Raw genomic sequence first — 17367 nt, 5'->3', positions numbered from 1 at the left:
CTCTCCACAACTCGAGGAAAACGACGACGTCTTCTGGTGTTATAGTAACCTTGTAGAACTACGACCGTTGGGAACGAGGGCTCTGAATCGTCGTCTACAACGCTGAATGGTGTTGGGATGCTGTGGCCTCTAATTCCGTTAGTCGCATGGGAACAGAACAGTCTTGTTAAGTTATAAGGTAATTCTAATTCATCATTTTTTTGTAAAATTAATCTTCAATAGTTTGTGGGGCTCCGATTGTGCAGTCGCTAATTGCTGGGTTTGGTTCAAACTTCAATCCGATTGATAAATTATTTAGGAATTTAATTCAATGATGTTGAATTTTGAATATTAAAGTTGGAGGTTCAGAAAACTGTTCATACATCTCACTGCTATTAGTAGAACCCTTTGGTTTTTGCTGGAAAGGAAGTGTAGATAAGCAGCAAATAAATGGCTAATTAGATGAAAAGTTCATGTAATTTTACCTGTGTTTTGTCCAATATCAAGGATAGAAGAAGGTAAGGTCATAAATTAATTAGAGCATAATTTTTTTTGTCATTGACTGGGGAGGGGGAGGGGGGAGTATTATATTGGTTGCCTCAAGATTGTCTCCTATGTGAATTGAATCCGGGTGCACTTTGAGGGGAGAGGAGAGTTTGGCCCACTTTTCCACTGCGGTGCCACCCCATGTGCTAGAAATGAAATATTTAGGAAGTGGAATGTGGTATGTGAACAACTAAAAACTAGTTTTAGAAGTGTCAGTTCTTCACAATAAGCTACCTCCTTGAATTTAGTTTTAGAGAGCTCCTTGATTCTGCTCCTTTAAAGTTAACAATTTCAAGATTGGGTCACCCTTTTCAATTTCATAAATGATAATGAAGTTTCAAAATGTTTGATGCAACCAAGAAGTTATTCCCTAGGATAGTTTTCAGATTGACCTCTGGGCTCTGTTTTATATGGTTTCTTTCCTTGACTAGTTGGAGGTAAAGTATTTGGCATCACTGTGTCAGCATAAATGCTGTTAACAAAAAAGAAAAAAGAACTGAAATAGTATCTTCAAATAACACAAACACTAGCATTGCAGCTAGGAAAGCATAAATCTAAGTTCTTGGATAAATTTAAGTTCTGGGGATGTTGAATGCTTTACATCTTGAGGCTTTTCTTACTGCGTTTTGCTCGAGTCATATTATGAAAATGAGCTGTAATACGTGGATCGTTTTCATTTCGGACCTTCATAACAATCTGCATCTGAGTTTTCCATCACATGCTTTGTTGGTGTGTATCGGTTACTTCATTCTGGTTGGTTGTTTTTGGCATGATGTCAAATTCAGTGTATTATGGTGTGCTTCGTATGTTATTTGATAGCATTGGAGTTCTATTTCACCTGGTGTTCTGGTTCCTTCTAATGCTCGTTCGTATGCCCATTGTGATTTTTAACCTTGGCATTAATAGTCTGCGTTTGTGATATGTTGATGCCTTAATTTTTTTTTATTTCAGCACTTTGGCTGCTTGTTTTATTGCTGTTTTCTGAGGTGGAAATCTGCTCGAAACGAGTACTTCATCAACTAGTCCGTACGAGACCCTTTGGTTATTGGACTCTCTTTTTGATCCGAGAATACTATCCCTCAGTGATTTCATTTAGTTGTTTATTTCCATTACCATTAATTGGGTTATCAAATGAAAATAAAAACTATTTAATATCTGCACAATCTTTTCATCAGAGTAAAACACCAAAAAGAAGACTTCAATTTGAGCAAGTTTTGACAAATATATATAAATATGGACCATATGAGAAATGTTTTTTTTTTTTCTTTCCAAACATGCGGAGATTCCTGAACTTGCGTTGCTGAACGAACAAAACACTGCCCGAAGGGTGGGAAGGATTCAATATTTCTGTCGTCTTTTAGCGGCAGTTTTTCAGACCGCTTCTAAAAACCTTTTTATCAACGCTTAACGACGGTTAGCAACAGAATAAAACGTCGCTAAAGAATATGCGAAATCGACATTTAAAAGTATGAGCTACTGTTCTACTGAATTAAGTGTTTCTCTGTGTATTCTGATAGACATTTATTTCCTTCCTGTCAAATACTACGGGCAAATTATTACATGAAGTAAGCAAGAATTTACTTATCATTTGGTCAATCTTTACCATCAGAATGGAAGATTGTTCTTCTCTGTTACGATATAACTTGTAAATCTTGACATCTTGCACCAATGTAAATTCTCCCTCAAACAATTGAGAACCAAGTGACTTGTAAAGTCAGAAACCAACAAAGCAAAGTAAAATTTGATGGTTTTGGGGTGTCTCTGACATTTAGATATGCTAGAGCAAGAAAAACTAAGTCAATCTCTCAACTAGTCTACGTGTTAGACAGTCTTCAGAGAAATTCAAACTTGGAGTAACGGGAATGATAATAAACACGGACATTAGAAAATAACGGTTCCCAAAACAATTTGGATTGCCATGGAACTTGACTTTCAATGTCAAGCAGTACTTTTGCTTTTTTTTAATAAAAATAATAATAATTGGATTAAATGGTCAATGTTATTTGATCGTATCGATTTTGGGCCAATGTTTCACGGCAGGTTTTTTTTAATATAGATTTTTTGTTTTGTTTTCTTAAATCATAATGCAATATGTCAAAAAATTCCTTTGTACATAACAATTTATTTTATTTTTAACCTCCACTTGCTCTCACACAGTTGCTGTCTAACCCCTTCACCCAAGCTACTTGTATCTGCTTCGTTTCCAGTACCTTCAAGTATGGGCTGCCCATTGATGCATTCTTGGGAATGATCTTTGAAATATTATTTAAGGCACAACACAATTCAGAGGATTAAATTTAATATGTCAGATACGTCTGTAGATAGCTCACAAAATATGGGCATGAAACATTTACAAGGATAAACAAATCTTCAAAAATGACAAGCTTACAAAGAAAAATACTTCACAAAATTTGGCAAATGAAATCTGTGGGCGCGATACAATGTAATAGCACATTTGACTTAGGATATTCATCAAGCTGTTCTGATGTATCACAACAATTAACTGTTACTGCAAGCCAAGGATTGGAACTCAACATATGCTGCTGAACATCCAAACAATTTGCTACTTCACATCTGCAAGAGATAGCCTATAACAATTTTATAATAGGCAATTTAATTAATGAGAATTTAACTTTAGGGTTTTGCATATTAAATGAGATACGAACAGTCGAAATACATCCTAGCTGTCCATATCTGATCAAGGGGCAGATATATAAGTTCTCAAATTAAGTTCAAATTAGTTCCTTATTAAACAAAACACATGACATGCTGCATAATCACAAAGGTTACTAACTAAACCGTTTCTTAATAGTGATTAAGGTTCAGTTGTGGGCTTGACTTGGAAGTATCTAATTGCCCTATACCTACCTGCAACAACTTTCAGACAAAAGCGCCCACTGGCAGAGTTTCTCAATCCCCAGTTTTTCTTTCCCTGTTTGAATGGCAATTCATTCAGGGTCAAACTGCCCCTAGTTTTGCTTAAACGAAGGATTACAATGCAAAAACAACTGACCAGAGTAATGCCCTACAAAAATATGCATATAATAAAGCCCACTTGACAGAAACCATATGAACACATGGGGTTACAAGAGAGATAATTTAACATAATCAGGGAAAGTTTTTTTCTTGCAAAAATGAAGGAAACAAGACTTTGTTTACGAGAAAGATCTTGATTGACTTGTTGGTCAGAACAGATTATAGAAAAAAAATATTCACATGGGTTTTTGGCAGTTGAACTTGGACTGGAAATTTTGCTCTTTTCAAGGCATCCAAGCAAGTCTCCTTTCAACGAGGTTAATCTGTAACTGTCACATCTTGTAATCTAACTACCCTCTATATAATTATAATATTGGTAATTATGATATTTTCTGGGCCTATATATACTCCATTGTATAACCTATCTTCTACATCAGGATTAGAGAAAATGAAGGAGATGGGAATCCCTGTGATAGACTTTGATGAGCTCAATGGGGAAGAAAGGAGCAAAACGATGGATCTTCTGCACCAAGCTTGTGAGAAATGGGGATTCTTTCAAGTAAAGAAAATTCTGTTTTTCCTTTCCTTTTTCTATTTTCATAACTAAATGGACATCAATTTCACATCGTTTTGACAAATATATTGCTTAACATTTGCAGGTTGAGAACCATGGAATTGATAAACAGCTGATGGAGAAAGTGAAGCAATTGATAAATAAATACTATGAGGAAAATTTGAAAGAGAGCTTTTATAAGTCAGAGATGGCTAAAAGCTTAGAGCAAGATATTACCTCTGAAAAAGACTGGGAAAGCTCCTTTTTCATTTGGCATCGCCCCACATCTAATATTGAAGATATTCCAAACCTCTCAGACGATCTTCGGTAAGTCACTTAACCATAGGATTGGAAGAAATCATAACTTATGCACTGTAAAATGACACTTCAAATCATATGTGCAGCATAACAATGAATGAGTACATTCCTCAGCTGATTAAGATGGCAGAGAAACTTTCTGAGCTCATGTGTGAGAATCTTGGTTTGAATAAGGGTTATATAAAGGATGCATTCTGTGCTGGCAAGGGTCCTTCTGTGGGGACAAAAGTTGCAAAGTACCCTCAATGTCCTCAGCCAGAACTTGTTAGAGGACTTCGAGAGCACACTGATGCTGGTGGGATCATACTCTTGCTCCAAGATGACCAAGTTCCAGGTCTCGAATTCTTCAAAGATGGAGAATGGGTTGCAATTCCACCATCCAAGAACAACAGAATCTTTGTGAACATAGGTGACCAAGTGGAAGTGTTGAGTAATGGAAGGTACAAAAGTGTTTTGCACCGTGTCATGGCAGACAAAAATGGAAGTCGACTGTCCATTGCTACCTTCTATAATCCTGCTGGTGATGCAATTATCTCACCAGCTCCCAGACTCTTATACCCCAATCATGTCCGCTTTCAAGATTACCTGAAGTTTTATGCTACCACAAAGTTTTCTGACAAGGGCCGCAGATTCGAGTCCATGAAACAAATTGCATAATAGGTTCCTTTCCTAAAAGTGGAAATTAAATAAATTTTGCGTCCCTCACTCATGGGTTTTTCTTTTTTTCCTTATTGATGTCATCTACATAAAAGACCACTCAGAGAGAAAAAAAAAAAAAAAAAAAAGGGAGATGCTTGGCAACTGGATAATGTATTTCTTTTCTCTCTCTTCTTTGGTTCTATTTTTCTGTTTGTTTGGGGAGTTCTTAATAGAAATAATGGTATCTCTTATGCTTTCAAGATGAGGCAATATATGTTTTTATCGATTCTCTTTCGTTAATATGATTAAGACTTGTTGAGGGATATACCATCAGTGTTGTATATAGATATTGATAATATCATTTATGATATCAATGAACTATTTTACAGATGAGGACAAAAATAACCTTGTTACCATATAGCTTTTTATCCCAGCTAGGTCATAGTATCGAACTAATTCTCGACACTGGCTTATAGGATACACATCTACAGCGCCCAACATATTACTCACAGTAGGTGGCCTACATAATGAAACAATTCATCCAAACTGATTTATGGGATATCCTTTGGGCCTGCTCAGAGTAAATTTCCTATAGTTCTTCGTATTCATGTTTTATGAGTAAAAGGAACAAAGGTTATTATGATGGAAAAGAGAAGAATAACCAAGCAGGTCAAACACAACCACTACAGTAGCATAATTGCTTTCTAAACATTACTTGAATACCTAATGGTTTAAAACATAATTGTAATTCAATATAAACAGAAAAACCAGTAGCTTAGATAATGCTAGTGAATGAAGATCAATAGTTTAAAATGGCTTGCTCTAAGACTAAAATTTCAGTAGAACTTTCCCACAAACTAGCTCATTCACATAAAAAATAGCTTTTGAGATAAGATCTAGATGGTGTTCAAAATGTACATTCATAGAGACAGGCTCACAGCACAAAAACTCAACCAAAGAATTACAATTAATCAAAGCTACAAGCCAGCCAATTTACCTAATATAGATTTGGCTAAGAACGTTTTGTTATGCTCAACTACTCTAGTCAATATAAGCTTGTGATGCTTCAAGAATGGAGAACATTTGGTGACAAAACATAACAAAAAGTTCCCAAATTTCAGAGAGTTGGAAAATCTTTCAGCCAATTGCTGAACCTGGTAAATAATTTGGTCAACTGAATTCTGTGATAAATGAACATTATGATTCAAAATGCTTTGGAGCAGGTTAAAAAATGATTCTGTCCATACCATTTTATCAGTTATCAGATATTGATGGCAAGGAAGACAAATGACTTTCCTCTCATCTTTTTGTCCACACAGCAGCTTCTGACAGAAAGAAGCAACATGAGCTGGGTGCAAGCTTTCCTTGATGATCCTCGTGATCACATCATATATGGGGTTGTTGATGCCATCCCGTCGAAGAATTAGTGGAAATAAGAGTGCATACTCACTGGCCCTTTGATGACACTTGCAGTACTCTACTGTTGCAGTCACTAGCACACGAGAAGCTGGTTCCTCAAGGGCCAACAACTTGGGAAGCATGATCGAGCACAGAACCTGGCTTGGCCAAGTAAGCTCTTCTTCACTTCCACTTGTTAGATGAGATAATAGAATTGAAGCAGTCTCATCATCAGCTAACCAAGGTTCAATCAGACCCAAAACTGTGAAAGAATCTCCTCCTTTTTCTAAGCAAAGTTCGCGAATTTCTTTTGCTAATCCAACAGTTTTAGAAGTTGATTGAAAATCCACAACCCAAGCTTTCAAACTTACTGCCCTTTTTTTAATTTCAGGTTCAAGATGAACACTTTCTGGATTATCAATATTCATTTCCTCCAGAACATCATTCATATCCTCATCTTCACCCTCTCCAACTTGACTCAATGAGCCATAGTTATTTTCATAATTACCATTCACTGTCCTCCAATCCAATTCTTCTGGCGATATAGGAAGCCATGGTAGAACCAAGTCACTGGAAGCAGCGGAATCCTTAAGCCAACCCGGCAAGGACTCAAACTCATCCTCCCCAGAATCCAAACTCAAGCAAGAAATCCACTCGTAACTTGACTCAGACACTACATCGAGCAGATTGCGTGCAGCCCTATGTACCCAAAAGTCAAGCTCCTGACTTCCACTCAAAACGGTCCTGGCCAGCTTAGCCAAATCGCTGCTTGAAAACCTTTGACGTTCAAAACCAAGAAATGACAGAACCCGCGACTGAACCATGTTCGGTAGAGTCTGTATAAACATCACCCTGTTCATCAAAACTCACTATCAGTCGCCAAAACCCATGAAAATTATCAAAAGAGCAATTGGTTTTCAACCCTTCACCTATTTGTACACGGAGGCCAAGCCGAAGATGAAGAAGAAGACTCATCGACGACAATCGAATCCAAAGGCTTCATTAGCAACGAGAGGAAAGAGCCTGTGGTAATCGGGGTCGAGGTTGACGATGAGGCACTGAAAGATTGGTTTAACCATGTAGACGCTTCGGACTCGGGAGTTGGGGAGGTCAAGAAGATGTCGAAGAGCGGGACCCATTGCTCCATTTTCGCTTGCTCTGTAACTCTCTGCTGTTGGGTTTTGGAGGTTTCAGCGTTCTGGGGTTTTGAGAGTCTAAGAAGACGCGGGAAAATTAAATGTTCGTTTTTAACTAACAGATGATTGGAGTATCAGTTATTGTTTGTACTTGTTGCCAAACACGGCCTTTTGGAAATTTCTCGTGAGTTGGGATGGGGTATTTCCAAGGACCAATCAAATACAAGCCACGTGGTGGCTTGCGCTGGTGTCACGTGGGCAAGCATGTAACCTCGCGGGGAGTTCTCTTTTGTTGAGTGCGGTTGGCGGCGTGTTGATAATCGCGGTAAATGCGCTTTTGCCTGGGGCTCTTGGTATAATCGCTTCTGAGAAACGCGGTTTCACTTTTTGTTTCGAGTAATTTCAACGGCATGTAGTAAAGTCGTAAACTTTATAAATTTTGATATGGAGATCAAAGCTTCAGAGGGTGTGCCAATTCACGTGAATTTTAAGTTACTGTCATTAGCATTGACAAAAAAATTAATCTGTTCTTAAATTTTGATATGGAGATCAAAGCTTCAGAGGGTGTGCCAATTCACGTGAATTTTAAGTTACTGTCATTAGCATTGACAAAAAAATTAATCTGTTCTAAAAGGAATGTTTCTCTTTTACTTTTGTTACTTGGAGTAGAAGATGAAAAAACTACTTAAAAAAGAAGAAAAATTTGCAACACCACGTGCCGTGATGTAGACATAATCGTCGGCTACAGATAAGTTTTGCAGGTTGACCATTCTAGCTCTCAGTTGCACATCTTATAATACTTTAACAATACAGCATTTTTTTTTTCCAACAAAAATGAAACCATGCCTAATAAAAATACTTTATTTAGATCATATCAAAATTGTTTTGATTGTTTACTGTCGGACTAATGGAACAGTATCAACATATTGAGATGATATTGATTTACTGAGACTATTTGGTACACTGCTCTTTGATAACTTTGCTAAGAGCATTCCATACGAGTGAACAAGACATCTCTTTTGGGGTGTAAGAAAACATCTGATCTACCTTAGCCAATTAAGATCAAAACCCTACTTGCACACAAAATCCCAAAGCATATATAACCCAATCCAAAGTATCACAATTCACACCAGAACAGAGCAACAACTAACAAAGCAAACACAAAACCCCTTCCCCCACCTACTATCCCAAACACAATCACATCCCCTCTCTCACTCTCTCTAACCCTCCCACTCCCCCAAAATTATTCCACCATGGGAGTGAGCAACAAAATAACTGCAATTCTCAATTTCATAGCCCTCCTCTGCGCCATCCCAATCATGGCCGCAGGCATATGGCTTGCCTCAAAGCCAGACAACGAGTGCATCCACTCTTTTCGCTGGCCAGTCTTTGTTCTTGGTGCTCTCATGCTGCTTGTCTCTCTTGCTGGCTTTATTGGTGCCTGTTTTAACAAACAGGGTCTCTTGGCTCTCTACCTTTTCTGCATGGCAGCCCTCATCATCCTGATCCTTGTGCTGCTCATCTTCGCTTTCACTGTTACAAGGCCTGATGGAAGCTATTCTGTGCCTGGTAGGGCCTATAGAGAGTATAGGCTTGATGGGTTTTCCAAGTGGCTTAGGGACTATGTCACGGACTCCGGGACTTGGCAGAAGATAAGGACTTGTTTGGCTGATTCTGATACTTGTCCTAAGCTCAACCAGCAGTACATCTCTGCTGATCAGTTCTTCATGGCTCACATCTCTCCTCTTCAGGCAAGTTTCTCTCTTAATTTCTCTCCTCTGTTACTAAAAAGGTTTCTTTTTGTTCAATTTTTGAGAAAGATGGTTTTTTTAACAGTAATTATTGGTTGAATTTCAGTTTTCATGAAAAATAAAGATACCCCTTTATCCATTTGACAAAAAGGAGTTGATTTACTGGTGTCTGTTTTAGCAGAAAAGAAACACTTACTGTTCTTTGATTCCTCAATCCTTACTTTCCCAAATGCCACATTATGATTGTTAACTTATGACAATTACATGGTGAAGTTAAAGTGGTGACTGAAGTTACTAGAATATGACACAACTAGATCACTAGATGTTGTAATCAGAAATTTCCTGAAACTCACATACAGTAGACTACAGTGGGACCCACCAATTTTGTTTATATGCAACCCACACTACATGCCCCCTATCAACCTTTCAACATGGACCTTGAATGAGTTGGCTTGACTCAGCATGATTTTTGATAATGCATTAGAATTAGATGAAAAAGAGACAAAACCTCATGATGTGTGGGGGCATCTCATTTGCTCTACTTGATGATAACTGGTTGCTCCCATTGTGAAGCTTGAAGAATTTGTGCCAATATTCACAGGTGCCTATCTTCTTAATTATTATAAGAAATCATGGATGTTAGACCAAATTAAAGTAAACCAAAATAACATAACTGGGGTCACAGTTTGTAACTTTCTGTTGATTGAATCATTGAAGATTAAAAAGATCATCTTGGTGTTGCTGCCAGCTTTTAGCACACATATTGACAAAATTCAGTGGTGTTTTTCCTTTCTGTTCCATATTATTTTAACATACATTTCTGTTGTTGGGTTTTTTTATGTAATTTTTTTTCTTCTACTGTTTTACAGTCAGGATGTTGTAAACCTCCAACACTGTGTGGCTACAACTATGTGAACCCAACATTGTGGATAAACCCAGTAAACCCGGGAGCTGATCAGGACTGCTTGTTATGGAACAATGACCAAAATCTGCTGTGCTACAACTGCAATTCTTGCAGGGCTGGCCTATTGGGGAACCTGAGGAAAGAGTGGAGAAGGGCAAATGTGATCCTTATCGTGGCAGTGGTGGTGCTCATTTGGGTCTATCTTATTGCCTGCAGTGCCTTCAAGAATGCACAAACAGAAGAACTCTTCCGCCGCTACAAACAGGGATGGGCTTGAGCTTGCCTTGTTTCCAAACACAACCCAATTTTTACTTCACTGGCTTTTGTTTGTCTTCCTTTTTTACATACTTGGATGAATGAATGCGTCTCTGTCAGTAGTGTTAGTGTTGTACATATTCCTCTGTTCTTTTTTCTATCTAGATTCTGTGGATGGAGACAATTGACAGGCGGTGAAATTCTAGTAAATTGAGTTTTCGAATACTGATGAGAATAGAATCTCAATTATCTGCTTCTTTTTTCTTTCTTTATTCTTTCCCCCTTTTTACTGGTTTAAGATGCTTCTGTTTCAGTGGTCCTCGGCTTCTTGGACAGACCTATTTTATTTTTTAATATGGGCAATTTGGCAGCATTGCAGCCAACCCTCACGCGCACAATCTTTTTAAAATATGCTCCGACTTTGCCGGCTAGCGAGACCAACTTTGCAAGGAACAAGGTGTTCAAAATTATTTAGTTAGAAACTATTGTCCAAGAAGAGAATTTCGAGCTCTGCTTTTTCCTTTTTACAGAGATATTACCAATTTAGAAGATCAAGAACATAAAATGGTGGCATGCACATTGGAGTGAACATTACAGGCAGAAAAAGAAGAGGCAAAACTTGCTAAGTTCACTTGCTATGAATTTGAAATTATTGGTAACAGTTTCTCTTGAGATTAGGCCATCGAAATTCGTCGCGTCATGTATCTATACCGTAGATAATTTTCTAGAGTATACAATGTACATGGGATCTGAGCGTCCAGGGTTGGGAGATATATCCACCCCCTGCAGACAGTAGCACACTAGTTTATAAATTTACAGTTTAAGTCCCCACGCCTTACAGTACATGGTTTGATTGTATTCAAAAGAAAGTAACGTGGACGGCACAAATAATATAGGGTATACCTGAGGTGGTTCAAATCCTCCGGCGTAGTGGAAATAGGATCCGACGATCAAACCATGATCAGCATCACCAGTTGATGTCCATATTGAGATTGCTTTAGTCCAGAAACAACGGTTGGAAAAACTGTTCAGACATTTTCATTAAGTTAGAAATGGTTGAGGAGAGACCTGAAAGATTAAGAAAAACAACTAAAGTCTCTCTCTCTCTGTGTACCCCTCTTTGTTTTCTGTGCAGAATGAGGTATAAGATGTATCCATGCATATGACACATGATCTTATGCTTCGGATTTCAAATTTGTAGCTAAACCTGAGAAGGCACATATTTGACTGAAAGCAGACAGTATGATCAGTTATCACCTCATTATAGCAAGTCCACCAGGCTTAAGAATCCGGCGCATTTCCTTGAAAACATCTAGAGGCTTTGTTATATAATCAACACTAACCTGCAATTTGAAATTCATCTAGTTCTGAGAGCAGTATAAAACATTGTGCCTTTCAAAATGAAGTGCTTAGAAACCGGAAATGAAAGATGTAAACATAACCAGGTATTTTGAGCCCCAAAAGCATCATGGAGCTTACCGAAATTTAAGAGATGGAAGGAGATGCACATACCACATTAGTAATCACATCAAAGGAATTGTCTTCAAAGGGAAGTTTAGGGTTCACATTCAAGTCTTGCACAACATACTCTGTCAAAACCTACAAAGTTGAATCGATGAGGGTATATTCATATCATCAATAGAATGATTATATACATGATTAGTCAACAATTACCATAGCTAATGAAAAGAAGACATACAAGCTTCACCATACTTATGCAATTTCAAAGAAACCTATTATTTACATATTAATGCATCTTTGGTTTAAGAAATTACATGTTATAAGTCCCTGTGAGCTTTTGGTTAAAATGACTGCTTGCAAAAAATATCATCAGAAAAGGGACTAATTAGACTCTCTCCTCAAGACAGGACAGTTTAAAATGCATAAGGAATTTACTTTAAGGGACTTAGTTTTGGTTTAAACCCACTCAACAGAAACGAGAATCGTGTAAGAAAATTCATAATCAAGGCTATGATGCAATTGGCATTGCAAGTAAGAAAAACAGGTTATGTCAATATGTTTAGATTCCAAACATGAGTAACTAAAAAAGAAGTACTGGATTCCGCTTGAGCTCTTCTTCATTCATGCCCATCCCAACTATTTGCTCTTGCTTGTATCCCGGTGGGAAGTGACTGACCTAGACACAATATCAAAAACAGGATTATTACTCCTAAAGTAAAGATTACAAAATTTGCAAGTGGAACAAGGTTCAAACCAGAACTTAAAAGATCTCACCCAACTGCTACACATATCCAGGATGCACACTCCTGGACTGTTGCTAGGAGGAAACACCTTCGAATAGTACTTGGTCAGCGCCGCAATGGCTGGATCATCAATATGTGTCACAAAGCGTGGAGCCTCATAAAACAATTGATCTGATGACCTGATGAAATCAATTTCTAGTTTTCAGAACTTGTTAAACTTAACCCAATCTTTGGCTGAAAGTTTCAGCATTGGAACACCAAAATGCCAAAACAAAAGTTTAGATGTCTTACTCATCAAAGCGCTTGAAATCCTCCTCCTTGAAGGGAAACTGCTCCGGCCATTCCACATTCTTCAATATCTTTAATTTGACACAAAACGTAAGGGGATTAGGCAAACCAAACCGAATTCCAAAAATTCACAACATGAAGCACATCAAGCAATAGATTAAATTTGAAGAATTCATAATATTTTTAGATACAGAAGTGGCCCAGCAACAATCTAATAGCTCTGTTTGTTTGCAGAACAGGGTTTGTGAACCAATTCAACCAAGCCCGGTACTTTAAGGCTTCTACTGTTTCAGCTTACAAGCTAGACAAATTACTCAATCATCCATAACCCTTGAAGAATCCCACATAAGAATGTGAATTTGCCTATAAAAGTCAAAACTTTAGATTCAACACAGCACCTCTACAAAATCAAAATCCAAAATTGGAGAAAACCCAGAAACCAAATCAATAAACTAAGCAAAGAACAAGAATTTAGCTCCAAGAATAGACTGAAATCGTACCTCTTCAAAAGAAGGACCGCTCTTGAGCCTTGCAGAGGCCGTGAAAGACTTGCCACCAACAGCACCAGACATGTTCATCAATTGAGCCCAAAATGAGACCCCCAGGCCCAACACCAAACGGCGAGGCGCTCTGCCTCCAGTTTTCCACTTGTTTAGTGCTTTTGCTAGAATGGGAACAGACCCAACAGCGCTAGGACCCGAATGAGATGATGAAGAAGAAGGACATATACCCGCCAACGTTGGCAGTCTAGGAGAGAGTCTGAGGCCAATGCATTTGGGCATTTTTAATAGTTTCAGTGACACATAAAAGGGAGGAACGGCACCAACTACCGTTTGACAAAAATGAAGATGATACCGAGGGAAAAGAAAAAAAAAAAAACCTTTCTTTCTAGATTATCTGGAAATATTGGATCACATCTTGCCACATCTGTGGTGGACTTACAGTTTACGTGGCCTATCAAATGATAGTGTTGCTTTTTTGGACTGCTAATTGAACACATGCTACACATAGGGAAAGTGGATAACTTGTGTTCTGAAAAATTTTACCAATTTCATACAAATTATATTGAAAAAGGAAACATATCAGAGTAGTGAGTTGAGTTTGCATATGCAGCATATATGTACTGAAATTAGTTTGTAGAGAATTTGGGAGCTTTAAAGATGTATGTTATGAAAGTGGGGGTTATTAGATTGAGTTGTATGTAGTGAAAGATCTTTTTATCTTTTATCTGGTGTGAGTTCAAGTTAATTTGGTACTCTCAGGTTTCTGAGCTTGCAAAGTTCATACCTTCCTTTGGCTCCTCCTAATGTTGCAGATACTCTTCTCTCTCAATCTACATTTGGCTTTTCTGTTAGCTCCTTGCTTTGCTTGTAGGTTTTCCCATTTTTCAGATAGTAATTTGCATTCCATTCTTCCACTTATTGTAATTTTTTCTTTTTGTTAACTGATGGAACAGTCCAGAGTCTAGGCAGACCTCTCGAAGTTTTTACTTAAAAAAGTAGAATCAGCCCCATTTCGAAAGGTGCTGGTGTCCCTATTGGAAAGAAAGATTAATTTAAAGTCTATAAACAAGTACAGATGTGTGAGCACAAAAACTTAGATCTACCGCAAATTGCAAGATGACAAAATTTTTTGTTGTTGTAGACAGATTGGTAGGCAAGGTGAGGAAAGGGACATGAAGGATCGTTGAGGACAAGGAAGTTCCAAAATTAGTGACAGCAGAAAATAGCACCTCTGACTAGACAGAGTAGTAACTAAGCAATATATTTAGGGTCAATGACAGAATAGATAAACAATTGCTTGCTAGCTAGCTTGCAGCAATTACACAGAAAATTCCAAGAGGATAAGTGTGAATCCAATGTTAAATTATATCAGTTGGAAGAAAATCATATGATCCAAGTAAATATATATTTTATAGATGCATGCATGATTGCATGTGGGAGGAGAAATTCTCCATCATTTATTCATGAATTATGTCAAAGGTACTGCAAGTGGCCTCTGAGCCTGCACCAGGGAAGCACCACCCACTGTTCCATTTGAAAAGGGCATTGTTGTGGAATTGGCTTGATATATATTAGTTACTACAAAAATATAAATATGTTATATTATCAAATTGTTCGGTGTGAATAATTAATAAAGTGAGTTTTTTTTATGAATGTGTAATCGAAATTGACGGTCTAATAACATAAATTATTATTCTACATGTATATAATATGTTGAATTCGCGCTAGCTAGTTTTCTCTCTTCTCTTTTTAATTTTCATCCTATGAAAATCTGTTTCCCTTCATGTATATGGCAAATATGTTTCAAATCAAATACCATATCTTATATTATCTTATGAATTCCATATTTGTATTCTCTTGCCTAACCACAATGAAAAATTTAAAATATTTGGTTGGAATTCACCCCATGCAGGAAGCTGACTTAAGCAATGCAATAATACATGCAAAAGAAAAAGAAAAAGGCAAAAGGCAAAAGGCAAAAGGCAAAAGGTCATATATCGCTTCTAATATTTAAATATACTTAGAATAGCAATTGATGGATACGTAGATCTAATTTTAGTTTGTAATATATAAACTTTTGACCCACCTATAATCCAAATTCAAATTTACAAATTACAATATCTTCTTTGAGTTTGATTTTTGTCTTCTTTTCTTTTTATCACCAAGGAAATGAGTTATGACACATTCTAATATTAGGAATGCAAAGTGAGTTAGGCCACTCATTTAAAGTAGTGTGTCCGTAGTTTTGCAATCGAGTTCGAAACACCTTTTATAGAATGTAGAATATTATTTTGTCAAAAAAAATTTTAATAAAAGTTTCTACACGTTTTTAATTTATTAAAGGTTTTGTCTAAAATACGTAGCAAAGACATCCACTTCAAAACCTCTATTTATACGACTCCCATTTCCCTCCCTCACTCTCTTCCTCCTCCTTTCTAGGATCGCCCCCTCTCTGATCCCAACCCAACAAAAACTCCTCAACCGGGTCGACCCGACACCTCTCTCTTCCTCCCAAAATGGACCGACCCAGATTCGTAATTGAAGCATCCGAGGCCGAATCAATGGCCAAGCGATCCAACCTCACCGTCCTCCAGCTCCTCCCCTCCTTAGTCAAACCCGCCCAGGCCCTCGCCCGCCCGCCCATCTCCAAATTCCACGTCGGAGCTATCGGATACGGGTCTTCGGGTCGGATCTTCTTCGGCGGCAACCTCGAGTTCCCGGGTCTCCCGCTCCACTACTCCGTCCACGCCGAGCAGTTCCTCGTCACCAACCTCTCAATCCACAACGAGTCCAAACTCGAATACGTCGCCGTTTCGGCGGCTCCGTGCGGCCATTGCCGTCAGTTCCTCCAAGAAATCCGCGGAGCCCCGGATATCAAGATTCTAATAACCTCGGCCGAGTCCGGAGACGACAATTCCGGGTTAAACCGGTTTGACCCGCTTCTCCATTTGCTCCCCCACCGGTTCGGACCCGAAGACCTTCTCGGAGGAGACGTGCCGTTGCTTTTAGAGCACCACCACAACGGGCTGTCATTTTTGGGCGAAACCGAGATTTTAACCAACGATTTTAAATTGAATGCGGAGTTAAAAGTCGCGGCTTTAGAGGCCGCGAACAAGTCTTATGCTCCGTACAGTGGGTGCCCATCTGGTGTGGCTATTTTGGACTGTGATGGGAATGTTTACAAAGGGTCGTACATGGAGTCCGCAGCTTATAATCCGAGCATGGGCCCGGTTCAATCGGCTCTGGTGGCTTACATTGTTGGTGGGGGTGCTGGGTATGAGAAAATTGTAGGTGCGGTTTTGGTGGAAAAAGATGGAGTTTTGGTTAAACAAGAGCACACAGCAAGGCTGCTCTTGCAGGCCATTTCCCCCAAGCTTGAGTTTCGGGTTTTTCACTGCGCTTCGGGTTCGAATGCCTGTAAAAAGTCTTGATCTTGATGACCATGAATGTGATGAGTAATCTGATTGTGATCAAGTGTTGTTGCTATTGGATGAATTATGAATCAATGAAATGAATGAAGGATGGTGATGGTGATGGTGATGATCAATTGTAATGTTTGAGTTTCTAATTTATTTTTAATCACAGATTTCTGTGTACTGGTTTGGACTGTACATAAACCAATAAGCAATAATGTCCTTGGCTGCATGATGCCATGCAAATTGTAATGGATCCACTTTGTTGTAAGTTTGTCACAAAGTATATGAATCTTTTGGGCTTTTTCTCTTTTCCCCTTTTGGGTTCTCTGTTCTGGCTTTGTTTTCCTCTCTTCTCATTTTGTGATTTCTTGTCAATCAAAGATTGGAACACAAAAAATTGAACTTATCTTAACAATTAGAGTTAATCATACATTCTCCTCCAATGAATTCTCGGTGTTTTTATTTATTTATTTATAACAAACGTGTGGATTCATATTTCAT

General features: G+C 38.2%; 5 protein-coding genes and 1 long non-coding RNA gene across 8 annotated transcripts; 4 read left to right on the top strand and 2 right to left on the bottom strand.

Annotated features, from left to right (window-relative positions):
- LOC109950449 lies at positions 1-1775 on the top strand. The gene is made up of 2 exons (XR_002272655.1): positions 1-178; positions 1477-1775. It is a non-coding gene; the product is annotated as an uncharacterized LOC109950449 (long non-coding RNA).
- On the bottom strand, positions 2760-7789 carry LOC18769512. Of its 3 annotated transcripts, none has more exons than XM_020569160.1 (3): positions 7339-7789; positions 6259-7261; positions 2760-3113 (listed from the first exon to the last, which is right to left on the bottom strand). In XM_020569160.1, the coding sequence occupies exons 1-3, from the start codon at positions 7554-7556 to the stop codon at positions 2928-2930; spliced, it is 1407 nt and encodes a 468-aa protein (XP_020424749.1). In that variant the 5' UTR covers positions 7557-7789; the 3' UTR covers positions 2760-2927. The 3 variants fall into 3 exon arrangements, with proteins under 3 accessions (XP_020424749.1, XP_020424750.1, XP_007203177.1); XM_020569161.1 differs by having other exon boundaries at positions 2760-3099; XM_007203115.2 differs by lacking the exon at positions 2760-3113 and having other exon boundaries at positions 5118-7261.
- Positions 3939-5281, top strand: LOC18770210 (1-aminocyclopropane-1-carboxylate oxidase 1). The gene is made up of 3 exons (XM_007202305.2): positions 3939-4060; positions 4161-4381; positions 4459-5281. The coding sequence occupies exons 1-3, from the start codon at positions 3950-3952 to the stop codon at positions 5027-5029; spliced, it is 903 nt and encodes a 300-aa protein (XP_007202367.1). The 5' UTR covers positions 3939-3949; the 3' UTR covers positions 5030-5281.
- LOC18769350 (tetraspanin-2) lies at positions 8476-10719 on the top strand. Its single transcript, XM_007202385.2, has 2 exons — positions 8476-9296; positions 10166-10719. The coding sequence occupies exons 1-2, from the start codon at positions 8799-8801 to the stop codon at positions 10475-10477; spliced, it is 810 nt and encodes a 269-aa protein (XP_007202447.1). The 5' UTR covers positions 8476-8798; the 3' UTR covers positions 10478-10719.
- LOC18769405 lies at positions 10898-13892 on the bottom strand. Its single transcript, XM_007202209.2, has 8 exons — positions 13448-13892; positions 12951-13018; positions 12691-12838; positions 12512-12592; positions 11968-12054; positions 11713-11798; positions 11359-11479; positions 10898-11238 (listed from the first exon to the last, which is right to left on the bottom strand). Exons 1-8 carry the CDS (start codon positions 13727-13729, stop codon positions 11161-11163), a joined length of 951 nt encoding a protein of 316 aa, XP_007202271.1. The 5' UTR covers positions 13730-13892; the 3' UTR covers positions 10898-11160.
- Positions 15831-17180, top strand: LOC18770384 (cytidine deaminase 1). Its single transcript, XM_007202269.2, has one exon. It carries the CDS (start codon positions 15967-15969, stop codon positions 16879-16881), a length of 915 nt encoding a protein of 304 aa, XP_007202331.1. The 5' UTR covers positions 15831-15966; the 3' UTR covers positions 16882-17180.

Source organism: Prunus persica, chromosome G7 (assembly GCF_000346465.2).
Source record: "Prunus persica cultivar Lovell chromosome G7, Prunus_persica_NCBIv2, whole genome shotgun sequence".
NCBI classification, from domain to species: Eukaryota; Viridiplantae; Streptophyta; class Magnoliopsida; order Rosales; family Rosaceae; genus Prunus; species Prunus persica.
This window is presented reverse-complemented; position numbering and strand designations above follow the sequence as displayed.